Source organism: Dermochelys coriacea, chromosome 6 (genome assembly GCF_009764565.3).
Source record: "Dermochelys coriacea isolate rDerCor1 chromosome 6, rDerCor1.pri.v4, whole genome shotgun sequence".
Taxonomy (NCBI): domain Eukaryota; kingdom Metazoa; phylum Chordata; order Testudines; family Dermochelyidae; genus Dermochelys; species Dermochelys coriacea.
In genome coordinates this window covers 45328236-45354479 of record NC_050073.1, presented here as the reverse complement: position 1 = coordinate 45354479, position 26244 = coordinate 45328236, and the positions used below count along the sequence as shown (strand labels likewise).

General features: G+C 39.7%; 1 protein-coding gene across 1 annotated transcript in view; it reads left to right on the top strand.

The window, feature by feature from the left end:
• The window catches only part of SHANK2 (SH3 and multiple ankyrin repeat domains 2), a 639405-nt gene that overhangs the window by 265704 nt on the left and 347457 nt on the right, over positions 1–26244 (top strand). The window contains exons 14-15 of the mRNA XM_038407205.2: positions 7522–7831; positions 13539–13708. Coding sequence (XP_038263133.1) covers positions 7522–7831; positions 13539–13708 — 480 coding nt within the window. The remainder of the gene's footprint in view (positions 1–7521; positions 7832–13538; positions 13709–26244) is intronic.

Below are 26244 nucleotides of genomic sequence, written 5' to 3'. Positions count from 1 at the left end.
GCATTGGTAGTTCAGTTTTAAAGTATCAAAATTTGGCTCTAAATCTGAAAGGATCTCTTGAGCAGTGATGGACTAAGGCTGGATTGAACAGAGGGCAGTTAAGGTCCTCATCCTGCAAATGGGTCCCCAAGTTTTGTAGCTAACCCCCATATTAGACATGCACAATAGGAATTTGGAATTCAGAGTTTCTGAAGGGTACTACTTGTTTTTTTTTTCGGTCTATTACCTTGCCCTTCTTAGGGTCCGATGAGCAAGTCTGAGAATCCATGGTATTGGTAAATCCAGGCTGTTTAGCCTTTACATTTTTTTCTTTAGCTGGTGTTGTGATTAAGGCACGGCACTGGACAGTGGGGGGCCTTGTTCCATTCATTTCCTGTGTGACTTTGGGCAGTTCTCTTAAGCTATCTGAAGCTCATTCTGGGCCTAGGCTTTATATGCTGCATAAAGTAGCCACAACAAGCCTGGGAAGCATTTCCCCAGCCCAGGAGCAATGTAGGATTGACAAAATACTCTCCCTCACAGCCCCTGATCTAGAGTAGTGGTCTCCAAGCTTTTTTGATTGCACACCCTCAGGAAAAAAGAAAAAGGCGTGCCGCCGAAGAAAAAAAAAGGGAAGAGCTGTTATGTAGAAAAGCTGCCACAGGCATGCCGACAGCGCTCCTCCTGCCGCTCACCCCTAGAGATCTCTTGCGCACCCCCTGAAGTGCGTGCACCCCACTTTGGAGACCACTGGTCTAGAAGCATACCCTTACTGCTCAATGCTACAGGGATTCTTGGCTGTGGGACAGCCAATAAGAAGCTCTGAGGAAGCTGCTATATGTTAGAGATGCTCTTGGAGCTGATCTAATTTATGCTAGGGGCCATCTTGGTCCCTACAGTAGCCCAGAATCCAGATGTCACAAATGTCTTCCTTTGACTACACCTTCTTCACTGTCCATCTCAGCAAGTGCAGCACAGGATCAGATTCTGTCTCCTTTTGCTCATCTGTAAAATGGGGATAATACACAGATTTATTGTTGCTAAATTTATTAATGCTTTGGAAGCTATTGGCTAGCCTTGGTTGGAAGACATTATAGAAATTCAAAGTAGAATTGATAATAGTAGTCTCTTTCCAAATCCCAACTCTAAAAGGTAATCAGTGAGATTAAGTTGAAATAGCAGGAATATCTTTCTAATGTGCAGACGCTGATGCATTCGTATTAGTGGCAATGTCAAATTCTGATGTGGCAGTTCTTATTCTGGACGCTGTTTTTATTCTCACCATGAGGGCGTAATAAAATGCATATATTTACAAGTTTATGAATAAGAGTCCAAGCTTATTCTACAGAAAGCTATGCATGGTTTAGATTGTCAAAAAGACCATTCCTGTGCCCATAGATTTTCTATGCAAATCTGTGAACCAGTGTCAAATCCATTCATTTAACTTGATATATACTCTTGTCCCAGTTTCCTTTGTATATTTTCCACCTATTGAGTATTTTGTTTTAAATTAGTGAGCTGAATTTTTATCTTCACATACCACTTTGTTAGAGTATTTTTTCATTAACAATTATAGCTACATGAACATTGAAATGTTAAATGAATTCTAAACTGTTAATTATCAAGCATAAATAAGTACTTTTCTTTACATTGTGAGTTATTTTATAGATGGTGTATCAGGCATATGGAAGTAAAATCCAACTAAGTAATCCATGTGATCCCTCTCCCTCTTTTAGTTGATGGAGCAGTGTTCTTAGCAACACAAAGATCTAGCGTTTAACTGCGGATCTTATCCTAATAATCAGCGGAGACTGCTGCAATGGAGTAGTTATTAGTACGCTGTTTAGGTTTATGCTGTATGCTGTTTAAGTTTGGGTTAGTCTTTGTAAATCTTACTCCTTAGAAGCTGTATATTGCATTGCTGAAATATTTATAAATATATCCAAAATGGAATTGTGCAACAGCTAAGCATTCATTTGATTGTGAATGCCTAAGTCCCACTTCCTATTTGTAGTGTTTTCAAAAAGGTAATCTTCAACTTTCCGGTTGTTTGTTCTTCCTCAGGATGTTTGCACTGACTTTCACTGGTATCCATAGACATTTTCCATAAATAAAACCTTTGAAAAGTTGCAATGGTTAAAGAATTCGTTTATTGTCATCTGCATAGCATTCGATAAAGTAGTTGGGGTTGCCTTTTAATGTGTTTTCCCCTTGTACAAAAAATGTATTTTATTTCAGTGCAATTATCATAATGGAGGGGGAGTGGAAAATAATTGGTGCTTGCTTCTCATCCTTTTCAAACTGGAATATGGGTCATGTTCAGATATGCCGTTTAGTGGCAGTTTGTCTAAATTTTTAATGTAGGCACGGTGTGAAGCTTGCTTATTGTTAGATGCACATACACTCTCAAATTGACTCTGACTCTGGACAGCATTGCAAAAGACAAGCAAACAAATATCAAAAAGCATAGAATGTATCTGAACATTGAGATTCAGCTATGCAAGTTTAAAAGCTAAGCACGCTTATTTAGTAGCTCCCATTTCTTTCAGGATTTTCCCTTCACAAGTTCTGGCTGTTGAAATGCTGAAATGAAGCATCTTTCCATGAATGATTCCCCTCCTCCCTTTCCAAATATAAATTTTGTCCCCTCTTAGTCTGCACTGCTTCTCCTTCCTTCAGTCCTGTGTTTGCTTGTTCATAAATGTAATGATTACAAAAGCAGAGTAACGTCTGAAAAACTATGGTGGTGGTGTTCACATGACTAATACTGTGAAAGATAGCAAGATTTTTTTTTTGAGCAGCTCCAGTCTACGCACAGTTGGTTCCCAGCTGACAGACAGAATGTGGGGTGGGCTTTGTCACCAGAACGCTGGGTACTGCATGCCCAGCTATGCTTGCAATTACACGGTGCCCAGAAACCTGCTGCTTATGTCAGGGTACAGGCAGTTTAAACACATAGAAACTGGGTAGTTTTTTTCCCTCTTTCTTCCTAGAAAAGGTTATGTAATGAGGGGATTGCTGCTAAAGTAAGAGAAAATGAAGTCTTTGTTAAATGCCTTAACAAAGAAAGAAGGTAAGCAATGAACTCAGAACATCTGATGTTTGAGAACTGATATTTTCTTGTGTACATTTAATATGATCTGCTTACTTATTGTATAATTAATCAGTTCTTGCCATTTCTTTTTTCAAAATTCTTGTGTCTCAGAGCATTCATTTAGGCAACTAATTATTAGATCTAGTTGGTACCTGACTTATTCATATTAGTTTTTTCTTAAACTTAGGTAGATATAGAAAATGTTCTGTTTTCTAAGAAATCCATCTGAAGATGAATGAGGATTTCCTAGGTGAATATTATCACTGTAAGCTCCTTAATTGCCCCCTTATAAGTATGGATTGTTAGATATAAAATTCTGAGAGCTAGAAGGAAAGTATTGTTTAATTTTTAGGTTTGATATAAAGGTACAATAATTAATTGATTTGAAACTTAAAAGCATGGAATTTGTTGAGATGTTTTCCTGTCATTTTATATTACTAATTTCTCCAAATAACCTTTGCAATAAGAATCTATAAGATCTGTAAAATAATTAACTAACAATAAAAATTAGTCCAACAGAGTTTAAAGCATGCACATTTGTTTCATTATTTTGTGGTGTAGTTATTTTTTATTGTGAAAATAATATAAATATTGCCATGTAAGAAGCAGCTAAGAAAATATCCACCCACTTACAGTTTGCAGATTGCCGGGGAAAAAACAGTTGGTTGGAATATTAATCATTTTGGGCATGAAAGAGGTTATTTTTTAAGTTTCAGAGTAGCAGCCGTGTTAGTCTGTATTCGCAAAAAGAAAAGGAGTACTTGTGGCACCTTAGAGACTAACAAATTTATTAGAGCATAAGCTTTCGTGAGCTACAGCTCATTTCACGGATGCATTTTTTAACTCTTTCTGCATAGATATGTGCCTAAAAAAATCCTAATTGTGGCTTTGATAATTTTCCCTTTATTACCGTCACAAAGAAAATGTTAGTCTTTAATTCAAAAAGTAAAGACTAATTTTACTTGCAGCTATTTCTATAAGAATATAAAATTGGTATCAAACGAAATGTTAATTCCAAAATGATTATTAAAATTCTTTTTTTGTATTCAGTGGGCAAAGATAATTTTACATGAAACCTGGGAAATATATAAATGTTTTTTATTTGGAGTGGTATGAACATTTTTCATTCTTCTCAAACTTATCAATGTAAATGTGCTCAGAAATACTCATCCCATTCAGTCAATTAGTCCTCTGATATCTCTTCAATATTCAGAACTATTAAACCTCCTCCCCCCAAACCTTTCAACTTTTTTTACAATAAAACCTCAGTAGATAGATTCTAATTTTTCATGAGCTTAACTATGAGCATTCCAAATCTTAGTGTGGGGTCTTCATCCTGTCCATTTTGTGAACTAACAAATAATTCTAGGGGCCACATCTTGGTCCTGTTTGAAGCCAAATGCAAAACTCCCATTGACTTCAATTGGATATAAATAGGCAAGCCTGTACCTATTGTATCCACATTATTTTGGGTAATCTTTATTAAAATAAAATATTTTACCTTATTTTAACCCATAAGATCTTATACACAATCTGCCTCTCTTCAGTGGCATTGTTAGTAAGAAGTATGCTAAATGTCCCAAGCATAGCTATATACAAACTGTACATCCATATCACACACTACATGTAGCATGGCAAGACAACAGAAAGTATTCCATTTCCCAGAAAGTATTCTAAATGGCAATGAATAAAAAATGAAAAAGAAATTGTACCTTTCTGCAGAGGATTCAGACACACTCGCTATGGAAGATTGTGTTGTTAATTTTTTTTAAGACGTTTGGGTTGGCCTTGAGCTGAATCTTTTAGAAGCATTGTGTCATACATTGAAAAGCACCTAAGTGGAGTTAGGAACACAAGTTCCATTGACTTTCTTCTAATTGCATTTTTTTTATAAGTGGGCATTATGATATACTTGAAAAATCCTCCTCTTTCATCGGTTCTCTAGATTTTTGTCATTTCCATCATAAACTTAGCACTCTCTTAAGTCTCATCCTTCTTAACAGCCTTGTTGGTAAAGATCACTATTATTTAATTTTTGCTTCAAATAAAATACAGTAGAATTTAATATCAATTTCAAATCCTGTTCTCTGTACCTTTTTTGTTAATATTTATAAGAGAAAGTTTAACCTAAATGAGAATTTCAACTACCTGGAATTTTGACTGTTTGCTATACTGTGTCATTTTATGATTCTCTTCAGAATCACTTGTCAGTCAAGAATTCTGGTGAAATTTTTTTTGAGGAACTTCATTCTTTAAGCTGCAGTTACAATTGGTTAAAATATTCTTCATTTCCTATCCTAAAATTGTGTGAAACATTGCTCTGTTATCTTAAGCACTTGTTGTGCTTCACCCCAGGGATGGCTGTATATTAGGGGAGGATGAAGTGATTTCTATGTATGCGAATATCTATATTAATATGTGTGTGTTTGTATAGTATGACATATTTGTTCTATTTTATATAAGCTTATGCTTTTAAAGTTTTGATTGAGTACTTAGTTATCCTTCAAGATGAATGACATTGTATACACGCAAAATATTATCTGGGGTTTCTTTCCTAACTGAAATATTATATAATTTTTGAAAATTACAGTCTGCATAGTCTTCTGAATTATTACAGGCTGCCTTTTATTAGTGATATCATTATTATTACTTTGCAGATTTAGATTTGTGAACTCTGGATATGATTGCTCTCTATAAATATATCAGAGGGATAAATACCGGAGAGGGAGAGGAATTATTTAAGCTCAGTACCAATGTGGACACAAGAACAAATGGGTATAAACTGGCCACCAGGAAGTTTAGACTTGAAATTAGTTGAAGGTTTCTAACCATCAGAGGAGTGAAGTTTTGGAATAGCCTTCCAAGGGAAGCAGTGGGGGGCAAAAGATCTATCTGGCTTTAAGATTAAACTCGATAAGTTTATGGAGGAGATGGTATGATGGGATAATGTGATTTTGGTAATTAATTGATCTTTAAATATTCAGGGTAAATAGGCCTAATCCCCTGAGATGGGATATTAGATGGATGGGACCTGAGTTACCCAGGAAAGAATTTTCTGTAGTATCTGGCTGGTGAAACTTGCCCATATGCCCATAGCTGATTGCCATATTTGGGGTCGGGAATGAATTTTCCTCCAGGGCAGATTGGAAGAGGCCCTGGAGGTTTTTTGCCTTCCTCTGTAGCATGGGGTACGGGTCACTTGAGGGAGGATTCTCTGCTCCTTGAAGTCTTTAAATCACGATTTGAGGACTTCAATAGCTCAGACATAGGTGAGGTTTTTCGTAGGAGTGGGTGGGTGAGATTCTGTGTCCTGCATTGTGCAGGAGGTCAGACTAGATGATCAGAATGGTCCCTTCTGACCTTAGTATCTATGAATCCTACAAACCCTCTGAGTCCCACTGAAGTTAATGGGCTTATTTTTCATAAATAAGAACTAAAATAAATAAGGGTTTTCAGGGTTGAAGCTCTATTAGTTAATGAAATTAGTAGGAAGAATGATCAGATCTAGGCCTTTTATTAGAAAAGTCTCTTTAAACTGTATTTGAGGCTAAAGAACCCATTACTTTGAGAAATTGAGATTCTTGGGGCATAGTGTTTACTAATATAAATTGTCCCATAATTGCAGTGCTTTTCTAGTAGCATTTGCAGGATCAGGTTCCTGATTTGTATATTTTTCTACTAAAAAAAAATAGTTAAATGATTTATTGCTATGTTTAGGTACGTCTTGTTATATTCTCCAGTGGATGCTTGTGGGAGCTGAAGTGAGCATATTACCTCAGGATACTGCACTCTCTGCTCTATATAGAATAATAGGTGCAATAGAAATGCCTAGATTAGAAAAGCAGACACCTAGGGATTATGTCAGTGTAAGAGTTCTAAGAGAAGAAGAATCTGTCCTGAATTTTTAACCTAGCAGATGGAGATAAGGTGACCGCTAACATTAAAGATTTTCAGGCTACTCCTGAACTGACAATGGAACCAAATTCTCTCTCTCAGTTTAGATCTCTATAGGAAAAAGGAACCCAAAAGATACAGCATGAAAGAAGAAGTTTCTGTGAATCAGTTCAAGTCCATGAACTTGTGTTAGGCTTCAAAGAAAGCTTGAGAGAGAGAGCAAATAATGTTGATGAAAGCTTGGCAAAAAATAGATGTTTGCCATTACTACTGATTGATGTTTCCAGTATTGTGGGGCTTAACTACATATTACAACCAGTAAGTCAAAGTATGTTGCATATGAAAGTGGTTTTCAGTTTTAATTACATTTTAAATATAATTCTGTTATTTAGCTTGATTAGATAATCAGTGAAGATAGTTTTTCTCTTTTACTCTAAGCACCCGAAAAAGGTGCCATATGTTGTTGAATCTTTTTAAGGAGTGATAAATATGCATAAATGATAAAATCAGATGTGATTACCATAATTGTTTTTCCCCTCCCCTTTTTAATACAGTGCCATTTAGAGAGGCCCCTACCTATTCAAACAGGAGGCGGCGGCCCCAAAGCACCTTGGCAGCACCTCGTGTCTTACTTCGTTCCAACAGCGATAACAATCTGAACATCAACAACATTCCTGGCTGTTCAGCTTCATCTTCTGCTTCTTCACACCGCAGCCTTTCACCTCACCTACTTCAACAGATGCAGAATAATCCTAATGGAACTGTAAAAGCTGTTGGGAGTTATACCCCATCCTCTCGGAGTCGGTCACCATCATTAAACAGGGTAGGAGAGGATGCAAAAAGACAGCAACACAGGCACATCAGGTGATCTTTTTCAATATTCCTACAGCACGAAATATACCATTTTATTGACACACTGAACATGATATTCATTAGTACAGATATATTATAAATGTCGGGGCCAGGGTAGATGTGAACATTTGAATAAAATCATATGCATTGGAGCAATGTCCAAAAGCTGAACTTGTCAACACCTCTAACCATTGCTTGCAGATACTCTTATCCACTCCATCCATTTCCTCACAAAGTCTGCGTAAATAGGTAAATCTAGCAGTATGATCTGAAGCTTACCAAATCATGCTTTGGTGTCCTCTATCACTCCCCTTGTGTTTCAAGCAGTTTCAAGGAGACAGTTTTTCAGACACTTTCAAAATGTAACATTCTGATTTTTTTCAATTCCGAATGATCTTTTGTTTTGAATTTTGATTTTGTTTTTAAAAGGTTAAACTCAAAAACAAAATGAAACATTTCATCCAGAACAAACATTGTTTTACTTTTTCGATTTTCCAAAAAGTTTGAAATTTAAAATTTCTGTTTCCCGTTGACTCAAAACAATTTTTTGTTTTCTATATTTTGGTTCAGTGAATGAATTGAAAAATCATTTATTCACAGAGCTCTAGATGCAAGTAGCTTGAGAGTCTTGTATGGACTGTTGTCCATCAGGTTGTTGATGGAACCTGAGTCAATTGCTTTCTTCTAACCCCCTTCCCAGACAGCATTCAAGGCCAGTTAGAGGCAACATACTCAACTCCACAGCCTCTTGAAGTCCCATTTCCCCTGATCTGGAGCTGAGCAGTATGCAAGAAGGAAGAAAAAGTGGAGGTCTGAGGAATTCCTGTGTGGCTGGTTAGCGGGGTTGGTGGGGGAAGAGCTGGGGAGGTGCAGCAGCTGGAGGCGGTGGTGGTAAGGAGCAAGCATCTTCTCCCGTTCCTACTTTCTGCAGGGCCCTAACACTTGAGGATTTTGCTGCTTTATTTTTTCCCTTTTGACTAGTGAGTGTGACCAAGTGGATGACTACTTATGGGCCATGCCCACTGGATGAGAAGTCTTGTTTTATTGGAGAAAGGTGGATGCTGGCATACATTTTAATAGAACAAAATTGATAGATTAGGTGTGAATGCTTTATCTTTTAAAGAATGTCAGTTCACACCAAAATGCTGCCCTATAAAGGGATAATTACAGTTTAAGTTAGGGGGAGAGTGAGAGACTTAAATAGAATTTAAATACATTGATCCAATAAATTTAATTCTATTGTCATTCAAAATAATGGGCTTTCTCTGTCATAGTTCCTGATCTCAATATGAAAAAAGAAAATTAATATTGTCAAGTAGCAGTGTTGGCTACTGTTGGGTGTCACTTTGATATTACGTATAATAAATTTATATCTAAATTTGTAGTCATTAGAGCAAAAGAGAATTTGACTGAAGCTATTTTCCTATAACTTTCTTCCCTTACTTTGCTCCTTTTTTTCCTTCTCCCCCTCTTCAGTTATGGGCACCTAGCTAACACATGTTTTCTGCTGGTGGTATTAGCAAGATCACCAGAGCTGTCTAATGTTGCAGTCTAGAAAATTCACAACAGTTTTGTTTAAATCATATTCGGCATTGACCACTGCATGAGATAGGATTCTGAACTTCATAGGCCAGTGGTCTAATCCAATATAGCAAAGCGTTCCAATGTTGTATATTGTAGTAACTGTGCAAAATCATTCAATTATTACCTTAGGCCTCACTCCTGCATAGAGAACCACGTGGACAGATCCTTGTATCTATCTGGAGACTACAGTAGGATTCTGCATAGATGCAGGGGTCCACCTGTTAAATTGTCTTTGCAGACCAGGGACCCTCCTATTTGTTCCTTCCAGTTAGAGGGAATGTGTTTTGCTTTCTCCAAAGGACAGTCTAGCTAAAAGCTATTTAAAAACATGGCTTCTAATTAGAATATACAATGTTACTAGAATAATATCTCTAGGTTCCTGGAACATAATTTGTTGATTTATGGAGCTGGGCAAATAATGCAAAAACTTTCTGTGAATATTAATTAATTTTTTTAAATGAAATTGCTTTGGCTGCTCTCATCCCTCTTCTGTTCTCACTGTCTGTGAATGCTTGAGTGAGTTACACCAGCACAAATGTTAATGGAAGCCAATTTCATGCCAGAAAATTTGTGGAAACCAAACGCTAAGTCCTCCATGTGCAAGTATTTGTACTGAAACTATTTGCACACTCATCCAAACATAGAGTAGAAACAGTGCCATGTGATATAACCTATGAATATACATCCCAGGTGTCTCCAGTGCATCTGCTGATGGTCCACAGAAAGCTGGTTGGTCACATGGTGCTAGCTCTTATTTCCAGCTTCTAAATTTGTTGAAGACCACTGAAACACTTTCCTAATGTTCTGTGCCACTGTAACACCAACAGACCCTGGTTGTCGGCGGGCGGGATTGAACTGGGGATCTCTGGAATTTAGTGCATGAGCTAAAAGCCAACTGGCGCTTAGCTAAAGTTGTAGAGCAGACTCATTAATTGCGCGCTCTCTCTCTGTCTCACAGTGGTCTCGGTGCCACTAAATGGGACAGAACACCACACCCAGAAGGTGTGTGGGTTACACAACCATTGCTGTAGTTACCACAGAGATGTTGTACAGTTATGAATGGGGGCAAGCATAGGACTCCCTCCACCAATTGTCTTCCTTGAAGTATCACCAAGCCTTTACTTTGAGCTTGAAGGGTAATCTTTGTTCTCTCCCCTTGCGATTTGCTAGTGGTTCACATAAAACTGTCCCTCACTTTAGTCCAAAAAGCCCCAGTGAATTCAACAAAAGTTTTTTGTGGCTTTCTGCAACCTAAATCAAAGAAAGCAAAAAGGAATGAAAGTGAGTAGCTTGCTCCAGCCAGTCTCCCAATAAACATACATTTTCCATAAATCAATCTCTCTGTGGCTCCATGGTGAGCACCTCCTGCTCCTGAGTGAGCTTTTTGAAGAGTTCTTCCTTTTCTCAGGAACAGCTTTCATCTCCCTATTATCTGAAAGCCATGTCTGTTTACAGTTGTGATTAAACCCAGCTGCTCCACTTTCTTCCTCTTCTTGGATCTACATTAACACCTTCCTCTCCCTCTGGATGCAAGGGGTTTATATATCCCATCAGTGAGGGGAGGATGCCTGTGATAGTGATTGAAATGGGAAATATTCACAAGAAAATCAGTCTATGAAAACGAAGAAAAAAAATAGAAAAGCCTTACTCCCTCCCCCCCCGTCTCCCCAAAGAAGGGAGGTTGAATCTTTTGATAGGTATGACATAAGAGGCTAGGATGTGACCTTATGTACAATTGTCCTGACCTGTTTCATCCATCTGGTATTTTTCTTGAAATACTAACCAGCCTTCACGATTAAACTGGGATTTATTGGAATGGAAGATGCCAGCTAAGATTAAAGGAAGCAGCATCTGTAGTACTTGGTCCTAGCAATAGGGTTAAGGGAGATCCACTCTCTCAGTAGGAAAGGGGACTCTTAAATCAAAGAAGTGATGATGGTTCATATCCTAACTCATAAGGTTTGGAGGATTTATACTCTACCAGATTAGATATCCTCTATACCATCCCATGCCAATGGGGGTTGAGTGTATAAGAATACCTGATTTGTGTATATTGCAGGGCTGTAACTTGCACAGGATGGCTGATCTGGTCAGGACAGGGTGGCAAACCTGCTTAGTCCAGGGAATTAGGAGGTGCTGGTTAGGCCTAGGACACTCGTTATATAAACCTAGAGATTAGTGGAGATGAATAGAAGGAGATGGCTAGTGAGACCTAGGGTTACCACTACATCTTTCACTTTAAGCAGCTGCCACAGCCTAGTGAGCTTTCGCCAACAGACCTCCAGCCTGCACAGCCACTTGAAACATTAAGTGGAGTCTGTCTTTATTGGCATCAGTCCTTGGCACTAAAAGAAAAGAAAGAAAAATAAATCTAGAAAATGATCAAGTCTGAGATCAAAGGCTCCTGATAATGTGTGGGTTACTGCAGTGAAATTGATTTGGGTGTGTGGGACCAACCCTTCCTTATTCAGAAGTTCCATTAGGTTAAACTTCTTCCAAATTTCCCTTATTTACTTTTTATCAACAGCTTTGTTGACACAGTCTTCATTCTTTCCTAGTGGATTATTCTCTCCCCTCCCCGTTTGTTAAAGACTGTTAATCATCATTGATATTTGTTTCCCTCATACATTAGAATGCCTACTTTCACTTTGTCTTCTTTACACCAAAAATATATTTGTGAAAGCTCACTTTGTTCCCCTTAGGCTGAGCTAGCCAGTGAAGTTTTCTGAATTATCAATATATACTAGCTCAGGCAAAAATCCTGCTTGCTCTTCCTTGCCAGAGTGGTATTTTTTTGTTTAAAAGGATATCTTACTCACTAAGCCAAATAAAAAACCCATCCTTCTCATCCCAAGCAATTACGCAAGTATTAACTCATTCTGTTTTTCCCCCTGCCCTTATCTTTTCCCTGAAAACACTGATTATTTCTGTGTATTCTTGTTTCCTTTGCATATGTTCTATTTTCAGCATTTCCATGTAAGGCTTCTTGTTCCTTGCATTTATCCTTAGCAGTGGAACTGTAGCATGTTGCACCTTTTTTATGATGCCTTTTAAGATTCTTCTACCCACACTTGAATTTTACCATTTCCTCCCTGGCTCCAGACATTGTTTCTTAATTATTGTAATATTTGATTTCCTAAAAGAAATGCCTTTGTGGTGATGTGATCTAGCACCAAGCTTCTCTATTTTCCACCCTTTATCAATGAATTCTTCCTTATTCAAAACAAGTAGATAGGTGTTCATATTTTGATCATTGATGAGAAACTTCCTCTGAAATTATACTGTATCAAACACAAAAGACATGATGCATCTTTGGGCAAATTCAGAGTTGTGGTTTTGGTTCAGGCCCATGAATGATGAGTATTCCTATAGAACTAGTGTGAACACACCCAATCACAGCAGTAATTGTAGATTTTAGTGGTCTAAAGTGTTCTACTTATTTCTTTTGCAGCATTATGATGTGTGTGTGTGTGTGTGTGTGTGTTTATATATATATATATATATAATCTATAAAGTGTGTAAATTAAATTAGCTGAAGGGCTGGAAAACTGCATGGTTTGTCTCAGTTATTGTCTTTTCACATTTTTGTTTTAACAAAACTGTCATTAGTTGACCTTTTCCACTTCAAAGATTATCTAAAAAAATACTGTGTCTAGATGAGTGGTTCCCAAACTTGTTCCGCCGCTTGTGCAGGGAAAGCCCCTGGCGGGCCGGGACGGTTTGTTTACCTGCCGTGTCCGCAGGTTCAGCCGATCGCTGTTCCCAGTGTCCGCGGTTCACTGCTTCAGGCCACTGGGAGCTGCTGGAAGCGGTGTGGGCAAGCAGCTCCCATTGGCCAGGCACAGCAAACCGCAGCCACTGGGAGCAGTGATCGACTGAACCTGTGGACGTGGCTGGTAAACAAACTGGCCCAGCCCGCCAGGGCTTTCCCTGCACAAGTGGTGGAACAAGTTTGGGAACCACTGGTCTAGATTAACAAACTAGTTTTGTTTTTCCAGTAATAGCTACCTTATTGCAAACTGCATACTTATTGCATATTCTCCCCGCTAAATATGTTCTGTTGTGTCATGAGAACAGAACAATATTAATGTCTATTTTAAATTATAAACTAATGCTGTTTCATTGCAATCCCCAGTGCCAGTTATAATCCCAGTGCCAACAAGGATGCTATCGCTGCCTTGGATTATCAGGGTCCAAAACGCAAACTTTACAGTGCTGTACCTGGAAGACTTTTTATTGTTGTCAAGCCATATCAACCTCAAGGAGAAGGAGAGATTCATCTGCACAAAGGGGACAGGATAAAAGGTTAGCCATTTCTCCATTAGTTCCTGAGTAACCATAGCATTTTTTTCTGATTATACACAGATCTTGTTTTTAAAGCCCTACATTTTCTCATCTATAATAGAATAATTTATTTTAGCTCATATGTTAATAGATCTATTATTTTCACTCCAATATTTCTTTACACCAGATTTTGCTAATAATTCGTGGACTTAGTTATATTTTGTAACCAAAATGTATTCAACTACCATTTTTGTTGTAAACAATTTATGCAGTGGATGCCATTGAAATTCAAAAGTACCTGCAGTAACAATGGTATCTTCCTATACTTAGAGTAGGAGGCACAGAACTTCAGTTATTGCAGTGGAGCAAATGTTGCGTTTTAAGGATGTTGTAAGATGGTGGGCTATCTCATCAACCCAGGAAGGAAGGAATGCAGTGCCTGAGTCTGATTCAGACCTTACCTCAGGGCACAATTTATTGGTTTAAACAAAAAACTTGTAACATGAAAACAAAGCAATTCCCTTGCGCAGCATGGACTGCAGTTCCCAGAAGCTTTTTCCTTTGTCTCTCTCTCTGAGTCTCTGGAAGAAGACTCTCTCTCTGAGTCTCTAGGTCATGTGACACTTAAATTTTTCCTGGCTGTTCTACCATGACACGAGTGGGGGGACACTTTAAATAGTGCTGGGGGGGAAATACCTTTTAAGGTAAAAGGGAAATTAATGGCTACTAGTTTGCTTGAAAGCCAAGAACATGATCCAAGTCAGCATCTAACTTATGTCTACACTGCCCTGCAGTTCAAACTGCAGGGCTGTGAACAGCTGTGCACACCAAAGTGCTGTGCTGTCAGTAGCCTGTGTGGAATCCGTGGGCACAAACTGAAAGGTTCCTAGAAGAGGACTGTGTTAATGAGAATAGTAAACCTTCAGTTTGCACCTGCAGTGTCCACACAGGGAAGCTACAGCACAGCCCTTTGGTGTGCATTGCTGTTTGTAGGGAGATTTGCTGTTTGTAGTCTGAACTGCAGGGCAGTGTAGACATACTCTTAGTGCTACTTTTCAAGACAGCAGATGCATCCCAGATGTGACATGCACAGTTTGTGGAGATGAAGGGCTGCATTGACGGCAGATTGAAAGAAGCCATTGTTCTTGCCCTACTGGATAGTAGTATAGTGCCAGATTGGTGAAGTTGGTAGAGGTTAAAATGTGGGTAGAAAGGCAGGAAACACACATACACCTTTCCCATCTGGCCCACAGATGAAAACTTGCATCACTGTGTAGGCTGTCAGTAGTACTTATCTACATGATCATTTTAGCTGATCTATGTTTGATTCCCCCACCTCTCAGATTATTAACCATTAATCATTAAGACATAGGGGCAGATTCTCTGTATCATTCTACAATAGAACCTCAAAGATAAGAACACCAGAGTTATGGATGGAGGCGCCGAATTTGGGATTTCCCTGGGGATACTGGATCCCCTCTTTGCCCCAAGCCCCCACCCTGACCCTTCCCACCCACATTCTGCCCCTCCCCACCTCTTCCTGTCCCCGCTCCTCCCCCTTTCCCTCAGCACCTCCTGTTTGCCGCTGAACAGCTGATTGCAGCAGACACTGGGAGTGCGGGGGAGGAGCTGATTGGCAAGGCCCACTGGCAGGCGGGAAGCACTGGGGGCAGAGGGAGGAGCTGATCGGTGGGTCTGCCAGTGGTGCCCACCCACTATTTTTTCCTGTGGGTGCCTCAGCCCCCCCACCCCAACTCGGAACCCTGCCCCTCCCTGCGGCTTCTGCCCCAATCCCCTGCTCTGCCCCCATGGCTGAAGTCCGTAATCTCTTCTTCAGAGTTACAGAACATTTCAGAGTTACAGACATCCTCCATTCCCCAGGTATCTGTAACTCTGAGGCTCTACTGTACTCCCTTTCATTTTAGGGCAAAGGGAGTGGATATGGCCTCCAAATCTCTGACTAGAGATACTCCGGCGTGGGGGAGTTCCCAATGGCCAACAGCACAAGGGGCATATTAGGAAAGGACATTTTAAGATGTCTATGTGGGGTGTGAGGAGTACATGAGGACAATGCACTCCAGCTATCCCCATCTGCTAAACAGCCCTTTTTAACATGGTTTTATGATCCTTTGTGGTTTAAAATAGAGAAACCTCAGGACATTTAGGGTGCACCACACCCGCACCCCTGAGTGATTATGAATATTTGATCTTAATAAAGTCATTACTGTAGCATTTCCTTCTTGTTCTGATTATTAAACATGATGGAAATACTGGAGAGCATAAATTAGGATTTAGCATAAATGCATGGGAAACAGCACAATTAAAAAGTTTAAATATTTTCAACAGAAACAAAAATTTAAAGTGGCAGTGGTTAGAACTTAACATTTTAGAAAATTTTCATCAAGATGGCTGTCAGTAACACTATTGGAGCTTTACTATTGGCTAAGGGACACATGACCCTGTGAGTTTAGACAGACATTTCTGCTACCTGTGGCCTAACAATTTGGCTCTCCTCCTTAATCTTTAGTTTTCTCCTCTTCCTTAATCTTTAGCCTTCTCCCCTTATGTGAACCTGACCACAGCTCTAAATGATATGCCTTCTGTATATGCCAATTTGGCTAAGACTTTGATTTGGGCTCCAGAAACTCCTTACCATCACTGCCTCTGCTTGAAGGTCAAGGGGTTCTTGTCTCTTCAGGGCTGTATGCATAAAATTACCCAATTTACATTCTATCAATCAAATAATCATGTCAAAGCAAGACCTTGTTAAAAACTGAGATTAAATGATGGTGGAGCAACAATTTGACTGAATATCTGGCAGTTTAGCTTGTGAGAAGTGTACTAGATCAGGCTTTCTTTAGTTACAATAAAATAGAGGAAATCTTATATCTCTTAGGTTATGACTACACTACCCAGCTTTTAGCGACATGGCTGTGCCGCTACAGTTGTGCCACTAAAAGACATGCAGTGTAGCCACTGTTTGTCGGCAGGAGAGAGCTCTCCTGCAGGCAAAAAACTTCCAACCCCAACAAGCGGCATTAGCATTGTCGAAACGCTGTTCACACCGGCACTTGTCATCGAGAGAACTTTTGTCTTTCTGTGGGAGGTTTTTTAACACCTCTGAATGACAAAAGTTTTGTCTTTCACTTGCCAGTGTAGACAAAGCCTTAGGTATTTTTTTCTCTCTCTGGATATGTGCTGATCACCTGAAATCCTCCTCTTGTCTCCTCTGCATGTCCTTATCAAGTCCCATGATCCAGGGCAGCTCTGAGGTGTTAGTGTTCCTTTCCACAGTGTTAAGTGATTGATCAGCTGTACTGTCTGGAGAAAACGAAAGACTTGGATTCCCATGCAGTGATTATTTTTCCCACTCACTCTGATAATACTTTCTTCTGGCTCTAAGTTGAGCATTTAAAAGATCAGTTTGCAATTTGCCTTAACCATACTCGCCAGCCAAGGTGAGTGAACTTTTATTTGCATGTCCATTGTTTTGGCAATGGATGATATATTGTGCTTTCAGGATTCCTGTTTCCAGTTTGTATCAGGGCCTCTGCCTTTCAAGCATAATGGATTTTCCTCAATATAAATTCTCGTTACCTATTTTCCCTTGCTATGAAATGTACATCAACAGATTCCAGACCCTCTCTCTCAATCCCTCACTACAAGGTGATGAAGTTGCAAGAAAAATGACAGAACAACATTAGGAGTTTGCACACTTGTGTAGGCCAAGATTATTGCACACACCAGGGGCTCCTTGCATCCCTCCATTTCCATTACATTGCCTTTACTATACACTGCATCATGTGTTTTTTTTGGTTGGCTTGGTTACTTTGTAGGAACCAGTTCCTATACAGCATGCTCTGGTCCATGTATGATTTGCTCTTTACCTTCCCAACTTACCTTATCTTGATCTTAAGTAAATGGTTACCTGGGTGATCCCCCTCTTATATTACCTTGCTCAGATATCTTCTTTTGGCTTACCGACCCATTTATTTATCTTAGCATCAACATTTCATTTTCAGCCTAGTTACCTCCCTAATTATGTTTTCCAAGAAATGATGCCTCCTCCATTTTAAATTGCTCATGTCCAGCCAGGCCTATGCATGATAAACTATTGGGAAATTGATTACCTCACCCACCTTGTCTCTGTAATATCTTTTACTGGACCAACTTCCATTGGTGAAAGAGACAAGTTTTTGAGCTCTTCTTCAGAGTCTGGGAAAGGTATTCAGAATGTCACAGCTACAAGCCACAAGATGGTTTAGCATAAGTAGTTAACACATTTTCTAAGAGACCATTTAAGGTGAAGTGGAGGATGAGCAGAGATGAGCTGAGGGGTGCCCCTATGCTGGAAGATGTTAGTGGGTGTCATCAACCAGTTATTTGATCTATAGACTATTGCAAAGGTGCTTGGAGGAATTACTTGAAGATGTGGCTGTGCCAGTCAGATAGAAGGTGCTCTATTTGTCCCCTGTTTTTCCCCTTTCAGTTTTCCAAATTCTCCCAAAATCAAAATGATTATGTCCTTTGATGCCTAGAACATTCCCTGACATTTTGGAATTGATCCAATGTGGTGTTCAAAAGTTAACATGTGATCTGCATGCATGCATACGTAAAAACAAATATCAAGCTGGCTGTAAGGCCTTCACAGGCTCAGACAACAAAAGAACATACATAGTTTTTTCCTATAAGTGAAGGCCCCCCCACACTATTGTTATTGAGTTGAAAAAGTAACCAGCTGCTTCAGACAGTGTACAAAATAGTAGGCCATATTCTCAGCCAATGGCATAACATTTTACTCATAAAACTTAATTAAAATTTAAATAAAACTAAAATTAAATGCAATTTCTGCAGTACAGAGCTGTCACTCAGCACACACAGTAACGGTTCATTGACACTTCTTTGCAAATAAATTTAGGATGTATGATCTTTTGTGTGACTTTTTATTTTTGCATGAGGCATATAAAACAAGGTATGTGCTTTTTATGTATCTGAAATCAAGATAAATAACATATAAACAGAGAAAAACATAATCTATAACTTTATGATTTTGTGGTGTGTGTTCGGTGTAAAATATTGACATTAGAATATTTACTTTAGGATTCCTTGGGATTTCCAGTAATCAAAGTGTCTTCAGAATGCACTGTGTGCCTCTGTGCTGCAGGATACATTTTTCAGACTTGCATGAAACCCTAACATCCCATGTTAAGAAATACAATGAAAGTTGGAGCAACGACAATTAACTCAGGGACAGAGAGAGAACATGCAGAGTAGTGGGATTGGCTGGGAATAACTCGTATAGATTAATTTAAAGAATAAGAAGAGAACAGTTGGAAAAGCTGGAGAGAGAGGGGGTATATTTCTGAACTGAAAGGTCTTCAGTAAGAATAACTGGTAATTTTTGAGTCAGGTGTTTTTTCCCAAAGTTGGTTTGTCCTTTCTGAATAATTTGATAGGGTGGCAGCATGGATTTTTATTGGAGCATGTGACTGGAAAATAGAAGACCTGGATTCTATTCCTGATCCTGCCACTGTGTGGCCTTGAGGAAATCTCTTTACTGCTCTGTACCTCAGTTTCTCTTTCTATAAAATGGCACTATACTGCTTATTTACTGACCTTTGCAAAGAACTTTGTGATCTTCAGATTGTGAAACCTATGTAAGTGCAAAGTCTGTTTATTATATATCCAGTTACTTTATCATAAAGCACCTAGCAGTGAGGTATCATTTTCTTTTGCTAAGAAATGCATGAATGACAATAGATCAAAGTGTCTGGGACTGGAAGTGTTCAGAGAAAGCTGTGTCTGGGCCAGGTTCGAGTGGAAACTTAAACTAAATACAGCGTGGTGTATTAATAGGACGTTGCAAAGCCTAGATAAAAATATCCGCTTTATTTTTTACCCATTAGTCATACACACTGACATCATTTGTGTGTCTGCCACTCATGATACAAAAAGGGCTATGTCTAACTTATAAAAATAAACCTGATATTTCTCTTTGGCCAGGTAATATCATAGAGATTTGATATGGAAAATATCTATTGCCTTCTGCAATGGAGAATTATTTCCTTTAGTATTTTCTATTGTTTTCTTCAGTTTGTTTAAAAATCCATCACAGTATATTTGTAAATCACCCATATGTTTATATCTAACCTAGATAATATAGCCGATGCAAAATACATTAATTACTATTACCACCACTGTATTTTTTATATATTAAAAATACTTCAAAATTCAGCAGCATCTATTCACAGTACCATGAATCTCAGAGAGAGATTGATGTCTCCCAATGCTCCTTGTCCTTTGTTAGTGAAGAACTTGTAGTTTTCTGTATCACAAAAATATGGGTATCCTGCACAGGGCTACCAGTGACTGAAGTCTATGCTATTATATTTTGTTTCTAAATGGTAATAGATACTAGTGGTGGGTAGCACTCTGCATGATAGAGAGACAGACCATTTCTGGTGACTGAATAATACACTAAACAAAAATTCTTTATGAAAGCACATGATCTTAAACAGGCTATGAAACTGTGGGGAGTGTGAATTGTCTTTTGCCAGTGACCTTGCTTAGCTACTTATGGATCTGCTTCACATAGGATTTATCGAACCACTTGTAACCCCCAAGGAGATTACCTAGATTCCTGGGGCTCTGTCTGCTGGCAGCTCAGGCAGAGGCACACTGCCCCTAGTAGGGAGGGGGAGCCAAGTCAAACTCAGAATCTGCCAGGGCAGGATTGGCTGTGTGGGGAGCTGGTAAGTCCTAGGCCTGCATGCAGGGTTCCCCCTGAGAACTGGCCTCTAGGGACCTGAAAGCAAGATCCCTCAGCTGGGCTTTTCCTTCTCCACTGTAGAGTTTTGCTGGGAAACTTCCCCAGTTTGTAGAGTTCTGCTGGGAAACTTCCCCAGCCAGGCTGAGTTAGCCCTCCAGCTCCCTAGGTGAGACCAGTCACCACATGGTCAACTCTGCTCTGGCTGCTAGTTCAGGGCTGCTTCCTGCTGTGTGTGTGTGTGTGTGTGTGTGTCTGGACGCTGGGCTAGGAGACTACAGTTTGGATTTTAGTACAGTTGTGTAATCTGTACCTTGAGTCTTGCACCCCTTTGTGGTGAGAGGAAATCCTGGGCCTGAAGCAGCCTGATTCCTGCGTCAAGAGGATCTCTGCCAGCAGAGATCAGCCCCTCTGAAGTGACTGAGGAGTCCAGAGAGATCTCTGAACCTGAGGATCATTCATAGAGTTTCTGAGTGCACCATGTTTTAGTTAGTCAGTCAGGAAATTTGTTTTGGGGACCCCCTACTTCCTGATCTGTGTCCTCAAGCCAGAGAGTAAGGGTTTGGGGATTTTATAACCTGCTGCATATTAAACCTGTGGAGGGATTTACCACCTTCTCTCACTTGTGAGTCCTTTGGGCTGTACTGAACTCAGTCAGCCACACTGCTAAACCACTGCAGAGAAGAATTTTGTGGTCATAGGTCATCAAGGGCCCCAGCAAAGTACACATACCAACGGGACACTAACCTTACATTTGCTACATTAAGTCACGTGGCTGGGGAAAGTCACAGGTATTAACGTGGTGAACCTAAAAATAGTGTTTTACCCTGTTATGTTATATTTGTCTCCTGTTTAATATAATTATTGTGTTGAATATATTGTATGTGTTTGTGTTATTTTTTGGAAGTCTCCAACTATCTGGCAAGTAAGTGGGGACTACCCTGTGGTTAGAATTTTTCTCCCAAGCTGCCCTAGTAACCCTGCCAGGAAGGAGTGAGGGGGGTGGAGGCACTGCCAAATAAATTCATAGGAAAAAATAAAGAAGATACACCCTGCTGAGTGGGTGGCGGGATCCAAAAGAACCCAGACCTGTCCATCAAAACCTGTAAGCAGATTGGCATTAAAGAAGGTAACCGGGTGGAGAGGGGGCGCTACACACTGTCTCTCAAATGCCTGTTACAAGAGTCTGGACACCTTTGTATTCTCATCTGTTCCCAGTAATTACTTCTGCTATTATTATTCTTACCCTTTCAACACCTGCCACATGGTTTCCATTCCATTCTCAGCTTCCAGACCAGTTCCACTTCGGCCTGATGCATGGCCCCCGCCCCAGTTGTATATTTTATCCTCCCTTTCCTAATTCCAGTGGCAATTCAAGCAGCATCATCTCCTCTTTTTCACCTGGAGGAAAGAGTCTGTGGTGGCACATTGAAGATCACTAATAGGGGCTGCCATGTAAATTCTTTTTACAGTGGTCATTGCAGAGGTTCCCTGATTGTACTGAGTCCTGGCATGTTCCATCTCAGCTGTTGAAATTGGTGGTGATGGATCATCTTAGACCTCTTTGGGAGGGAAGCAGCAGCAGCTACAGTAGGCAGAATTTTGCCATTTTCTATTTTGCTGCTGCAGCAGGATCCCTCCATGACTTCTTTACAAGTAGCCAGGACTAGATTAAAAAAAGAGGAAGCTGATAAATTACAAACAGTGGTGGTTTCTTTTTAAGTCATTTTAAAAGAAAAGAATATTTCACCTTCCCTTCCCTACTAATCAAAATTGAAAAGCTACTATGCAGCCTGTCAGGGTTCTCTCCCCATTCTGAACTCTGGGGTACAGATGTGGGGACCTGCATAAAAGACCCCCTAAGCTTATTTCTACCAGTTTAGGTTAAAAACTTCCCCAAAGCACAAATCCTTTCTTGTCCTTGGATGGTACTTCTGCCAACACCAAGTGAGCTAGACAAAGATTCAGGAAAAGGACCACTTGGAGTTCCTATTTCCCCCAAAATATCCCCCCAAGCCCCTTTACCCCCTTTCCTAGGGAGGCTTGAGAATCATATACCAACCAAATGGGGAAACAAGGTGAGCACAGAGCAGACCCTTGGGTTTTTAGAACACTAAAAACCAATCAGATTCTTAAAAACAGAACTTTATTATAAAGAAAAAAGTAAAAGAAGCACCTCTGTAAAATCCGGATGGAAGGTAATTTTACAGAGTAATAAGATTTAAAATACCCCGGATTCCCCTCTAGGCAAAACTTTAAAGTTACAAAAAACAGGAATAAACCTCCCTCTTAGCATAGGGAAAATTCACAAGCTAAAACAAAAGATAATCTAATGCATTTCTTTGCTTTACTTACAATTTTTGTAATCTAGATGCTTATTTCAGGTAGGGTTTTAGGATAGGCTTTTTTTTTCTGCCCTGGTCTTTCTCTGTCCCAGAGAGAACAACAAAAGACCACACAAACAAAACTTCCCCCCACAGATTTGAAAGGATCTTCTTCCCTTACTGGTCCTTTTCGTCAGGTGCCAACCAGGTTATTTGAGTTTCTTAACCCCTTACAGGTAAAGGAGGGATTTTATGCTACCCTTAGCTGTATGTTTATGACACAGCTACATTTTAAAAATCAGCAAAAGTGTATGGGCCGTACATTCTTTTCTAATCCTGCAAGGTGCTGAGTACTCTGAGCTCCCATTGGCTTCAGCTGGGGTTCACAGTGTTCAGCACCTTGCAGTCAGGCCCCGGGCATGGAATGCCCTTAAATAGCTCAAATATGCTCCAGCACTTGTTTTGTTTTTTGTTGTCTCCTCTGATATAGATTGTAAGTTCTTCTGGACAGGGACTGTCTCCAGCTGTGTTTATACAGCACCTAGCATAATAAGGCTTTGATCTCACTTGGAGTCTTTGGGTACTGTGATGGTGGTGATTCAGGTCCATATGATAACTAGAATGTCAATAGTTTTTAGCACTAGAAATTCTGATCAGTGCTTAACTACTTTTGGTTCAGTGTGACCTCAGCCAACTGGGCAACCCAAGCATGTAACAAACATATTCATCTATAGTGAAATCCATCTTATAACTCGGCTTGAGAAGAAAAAGATTATTGAACCCCTACTGGGTTTGAAGAAATTACTGACAGACAATAACTCTAGACAAAAAGAAAGTTGGGGTCCTGGGCTTTTGCACAAATTAGAATAGTAAATAAAATATTGACAAGAGAAGAACTACAGAAATGCTGTTTTGTTTTTCAACAGTAATTTTCCTACTCTGCATGAGTAAATTCAGTAATCAGAGTGTTAAACTATTGGACAAGCAAACCTTAAGAGTAGAATACAGTAGAACCTCAGAGTTACGAACGCCAAAGTTATGAATTGACCAGTCAACCACACACCTCATCTGGAACTGGAAGTACACAATCAGGCAGCAGCAGACACACACACACACACACACAACAAGGCAAATACCATATAGTACTGTGTTAAATGTAAACTACTAAAAAAATAAAAGGAAAGCAACATTTTTCTTCTCCCCTTAGTAAAGTTTCAAAGGTGTATTAACTCAATGTTCAGTTGTAAACTTTTGAAAGAACAACAATAACGTTTTGTTCAGAGTTATGAACATTTCAGAGTTATGAACAACCTCTATTACTGAGGTGTTCGTAACTCTGAGGTTCTACTGTACTGTGTGGTGTATCATTGTATATTTACTTTAACTGAAATCCCTGATAAGAATAATTGTGACTTGTTACAAACTAACTTACTCATTCACAAGTCAACTATACTAGAAAATGATAGAGAAAGTTGTGCCCTTGCTAACTAATATCTCAGAATATTGAAACTAGAGCTGGGTGAAATAGAGGAATAGTTTATTCATAGGAAAAATTCAGTTTTGGTTGATCCAAAACTATTTGTGGATTTGGCACTTTATGAATGACTATGAATTACTACTATGAATGACAGTAAAAATAGTCATTGGATCAGAGAATGAGAATAACTCTATAACCTGGTGTTTAGGGACCTGACCTGGGGTGGTGTGGAAGACCCATGTTCAAGTTGTGCTTCAATTATTTAATTATTTATAATAATTGGAACAGCTTCAGCAGAAGCCTTTGAGGGAGACCTGTCCCAGACTATCCCATAGTCCAGTGGTTAGGTCACAATGTAGGAGATGATTCAAGTTCAAATCCCTTCTCTGTAGCAGGGAGAGGGAAGAAGTGAGCAAAGGTCTTCTGTGTCCTTGGCAGCTTGCCTTAAAATTATAAAGGAGGCTGCCAGTGGGAAACCTCTGTTCTGGATCCATTCGTTTGACCCAAAACTGATTTTTTTTCTATTGGCTGAAAATTATTGTCATTTTTTTATTCAGCCCCCCCCACACACACACAAACACATTTTGTGAAACTGCCAGTAAACAAAAAAATCGGATATTTTCCCAGCTGTAGTTGTAACAACACATGGCTACTGCGGGGTGGGGTGGGGGTGAGTGCTTTAATTTGTACTAATATTAACAGCTCCCTCCCACCGAGACCTTTGAAGCACCCACTGAGCTGTGTGAACTAAGATAGTGGTGTAAAATCATCCAAGTTGTACCACCCAAGCATTCCCTTATGCCAAGGGAATCACCAGTTGGCTATTTAAACCACCTTTCTTTCATCTTTGCGGTGTTCAGGGTCAGTAAGATGGCTGGGAGTATTTAGGAAGGAGGCTTGGGGGAGTGTAGGCAACAAATGTGAATAGTATCCAATGAGTTCAGAAAGAAGGCAGGATCCTGAAGGTGGAGGAGTAGGTTTTTTTAATCTGTGTTCCTAGAAGAAGTTCCTGGAGACTCATTCTGTGACCAGGGGTAGAACTGTGGGGAGGTCTCTTTTACTAGAGACCTGAGCTGGGGTCATGGTAAGAGTCATGAGACTAGTCTCTCATGGATGGCCTGGAGAGTAGGAGCAAATAGAAGTGGGAACAGAGTGGGTCTATTGACTCTTGACCTGGAGGCATTTGTTCCAACAGAGTGGAGTGGAATTACATAAACAGTAATGTTTATGTTTACTGAGGGTTTGTTGAGAGTAGTTTTATTACAAGGGTTTTGAGGCAACTACTGCACTAGTGTACACAAATAAATTGTAGCCAAAGACTATGTTTCTGAGACTGTTCCTTTCATGAGGAAACTGAGGGGGGTACACCTATCATGCCGCAGGAGGGTGCCCCAGCCGAGGGACAACCTCTGGCAATATACTTAAAATTGGAGCTACTGTTTTTTTATTTTTTAACAGATGGCTTCATACTACCCACTTCAGCAGAAAGATTATAATCAGAATATATGGTATGAATCTAGTGATCTGGTGCAGTTGAACGGCCAAGGCAGTAGTACGTGGTTACAAGGTGTAAATCACTGTGCTACAATATACTGTAGACAGAGCCTAGACACAGTCATAGGCAACTGTAACCCTCATCTGACTTTCCTGTGGAGGCTCAAAGCAAACAGTAGCACCATGAGAGTGATCCTGGGGAGAGAGTTCACAAAAAGCTGGCCAATTTAGAATTCCTGAGCTCCCCGATTCCATTGAACTCCCTCACTGCCTTATCTTTTCCACACTGGCCCTTGGTTGTGTTGTCAGAATCTGTCTTGCCAGGCACCATGCAACTCTTCTATAATTCATAAAAGTGGATCTACCTCCCCAGTCTCTAGTATAAAGTGGGGCCATTAAGAGTCGTCCCCTCCTGATGGCAGATAGGGAAAAACTACTATTCAGTAATAAGAGCTCAGGAGAACTCAGGCAGGCTGATATAACAGTGAAAGTACTT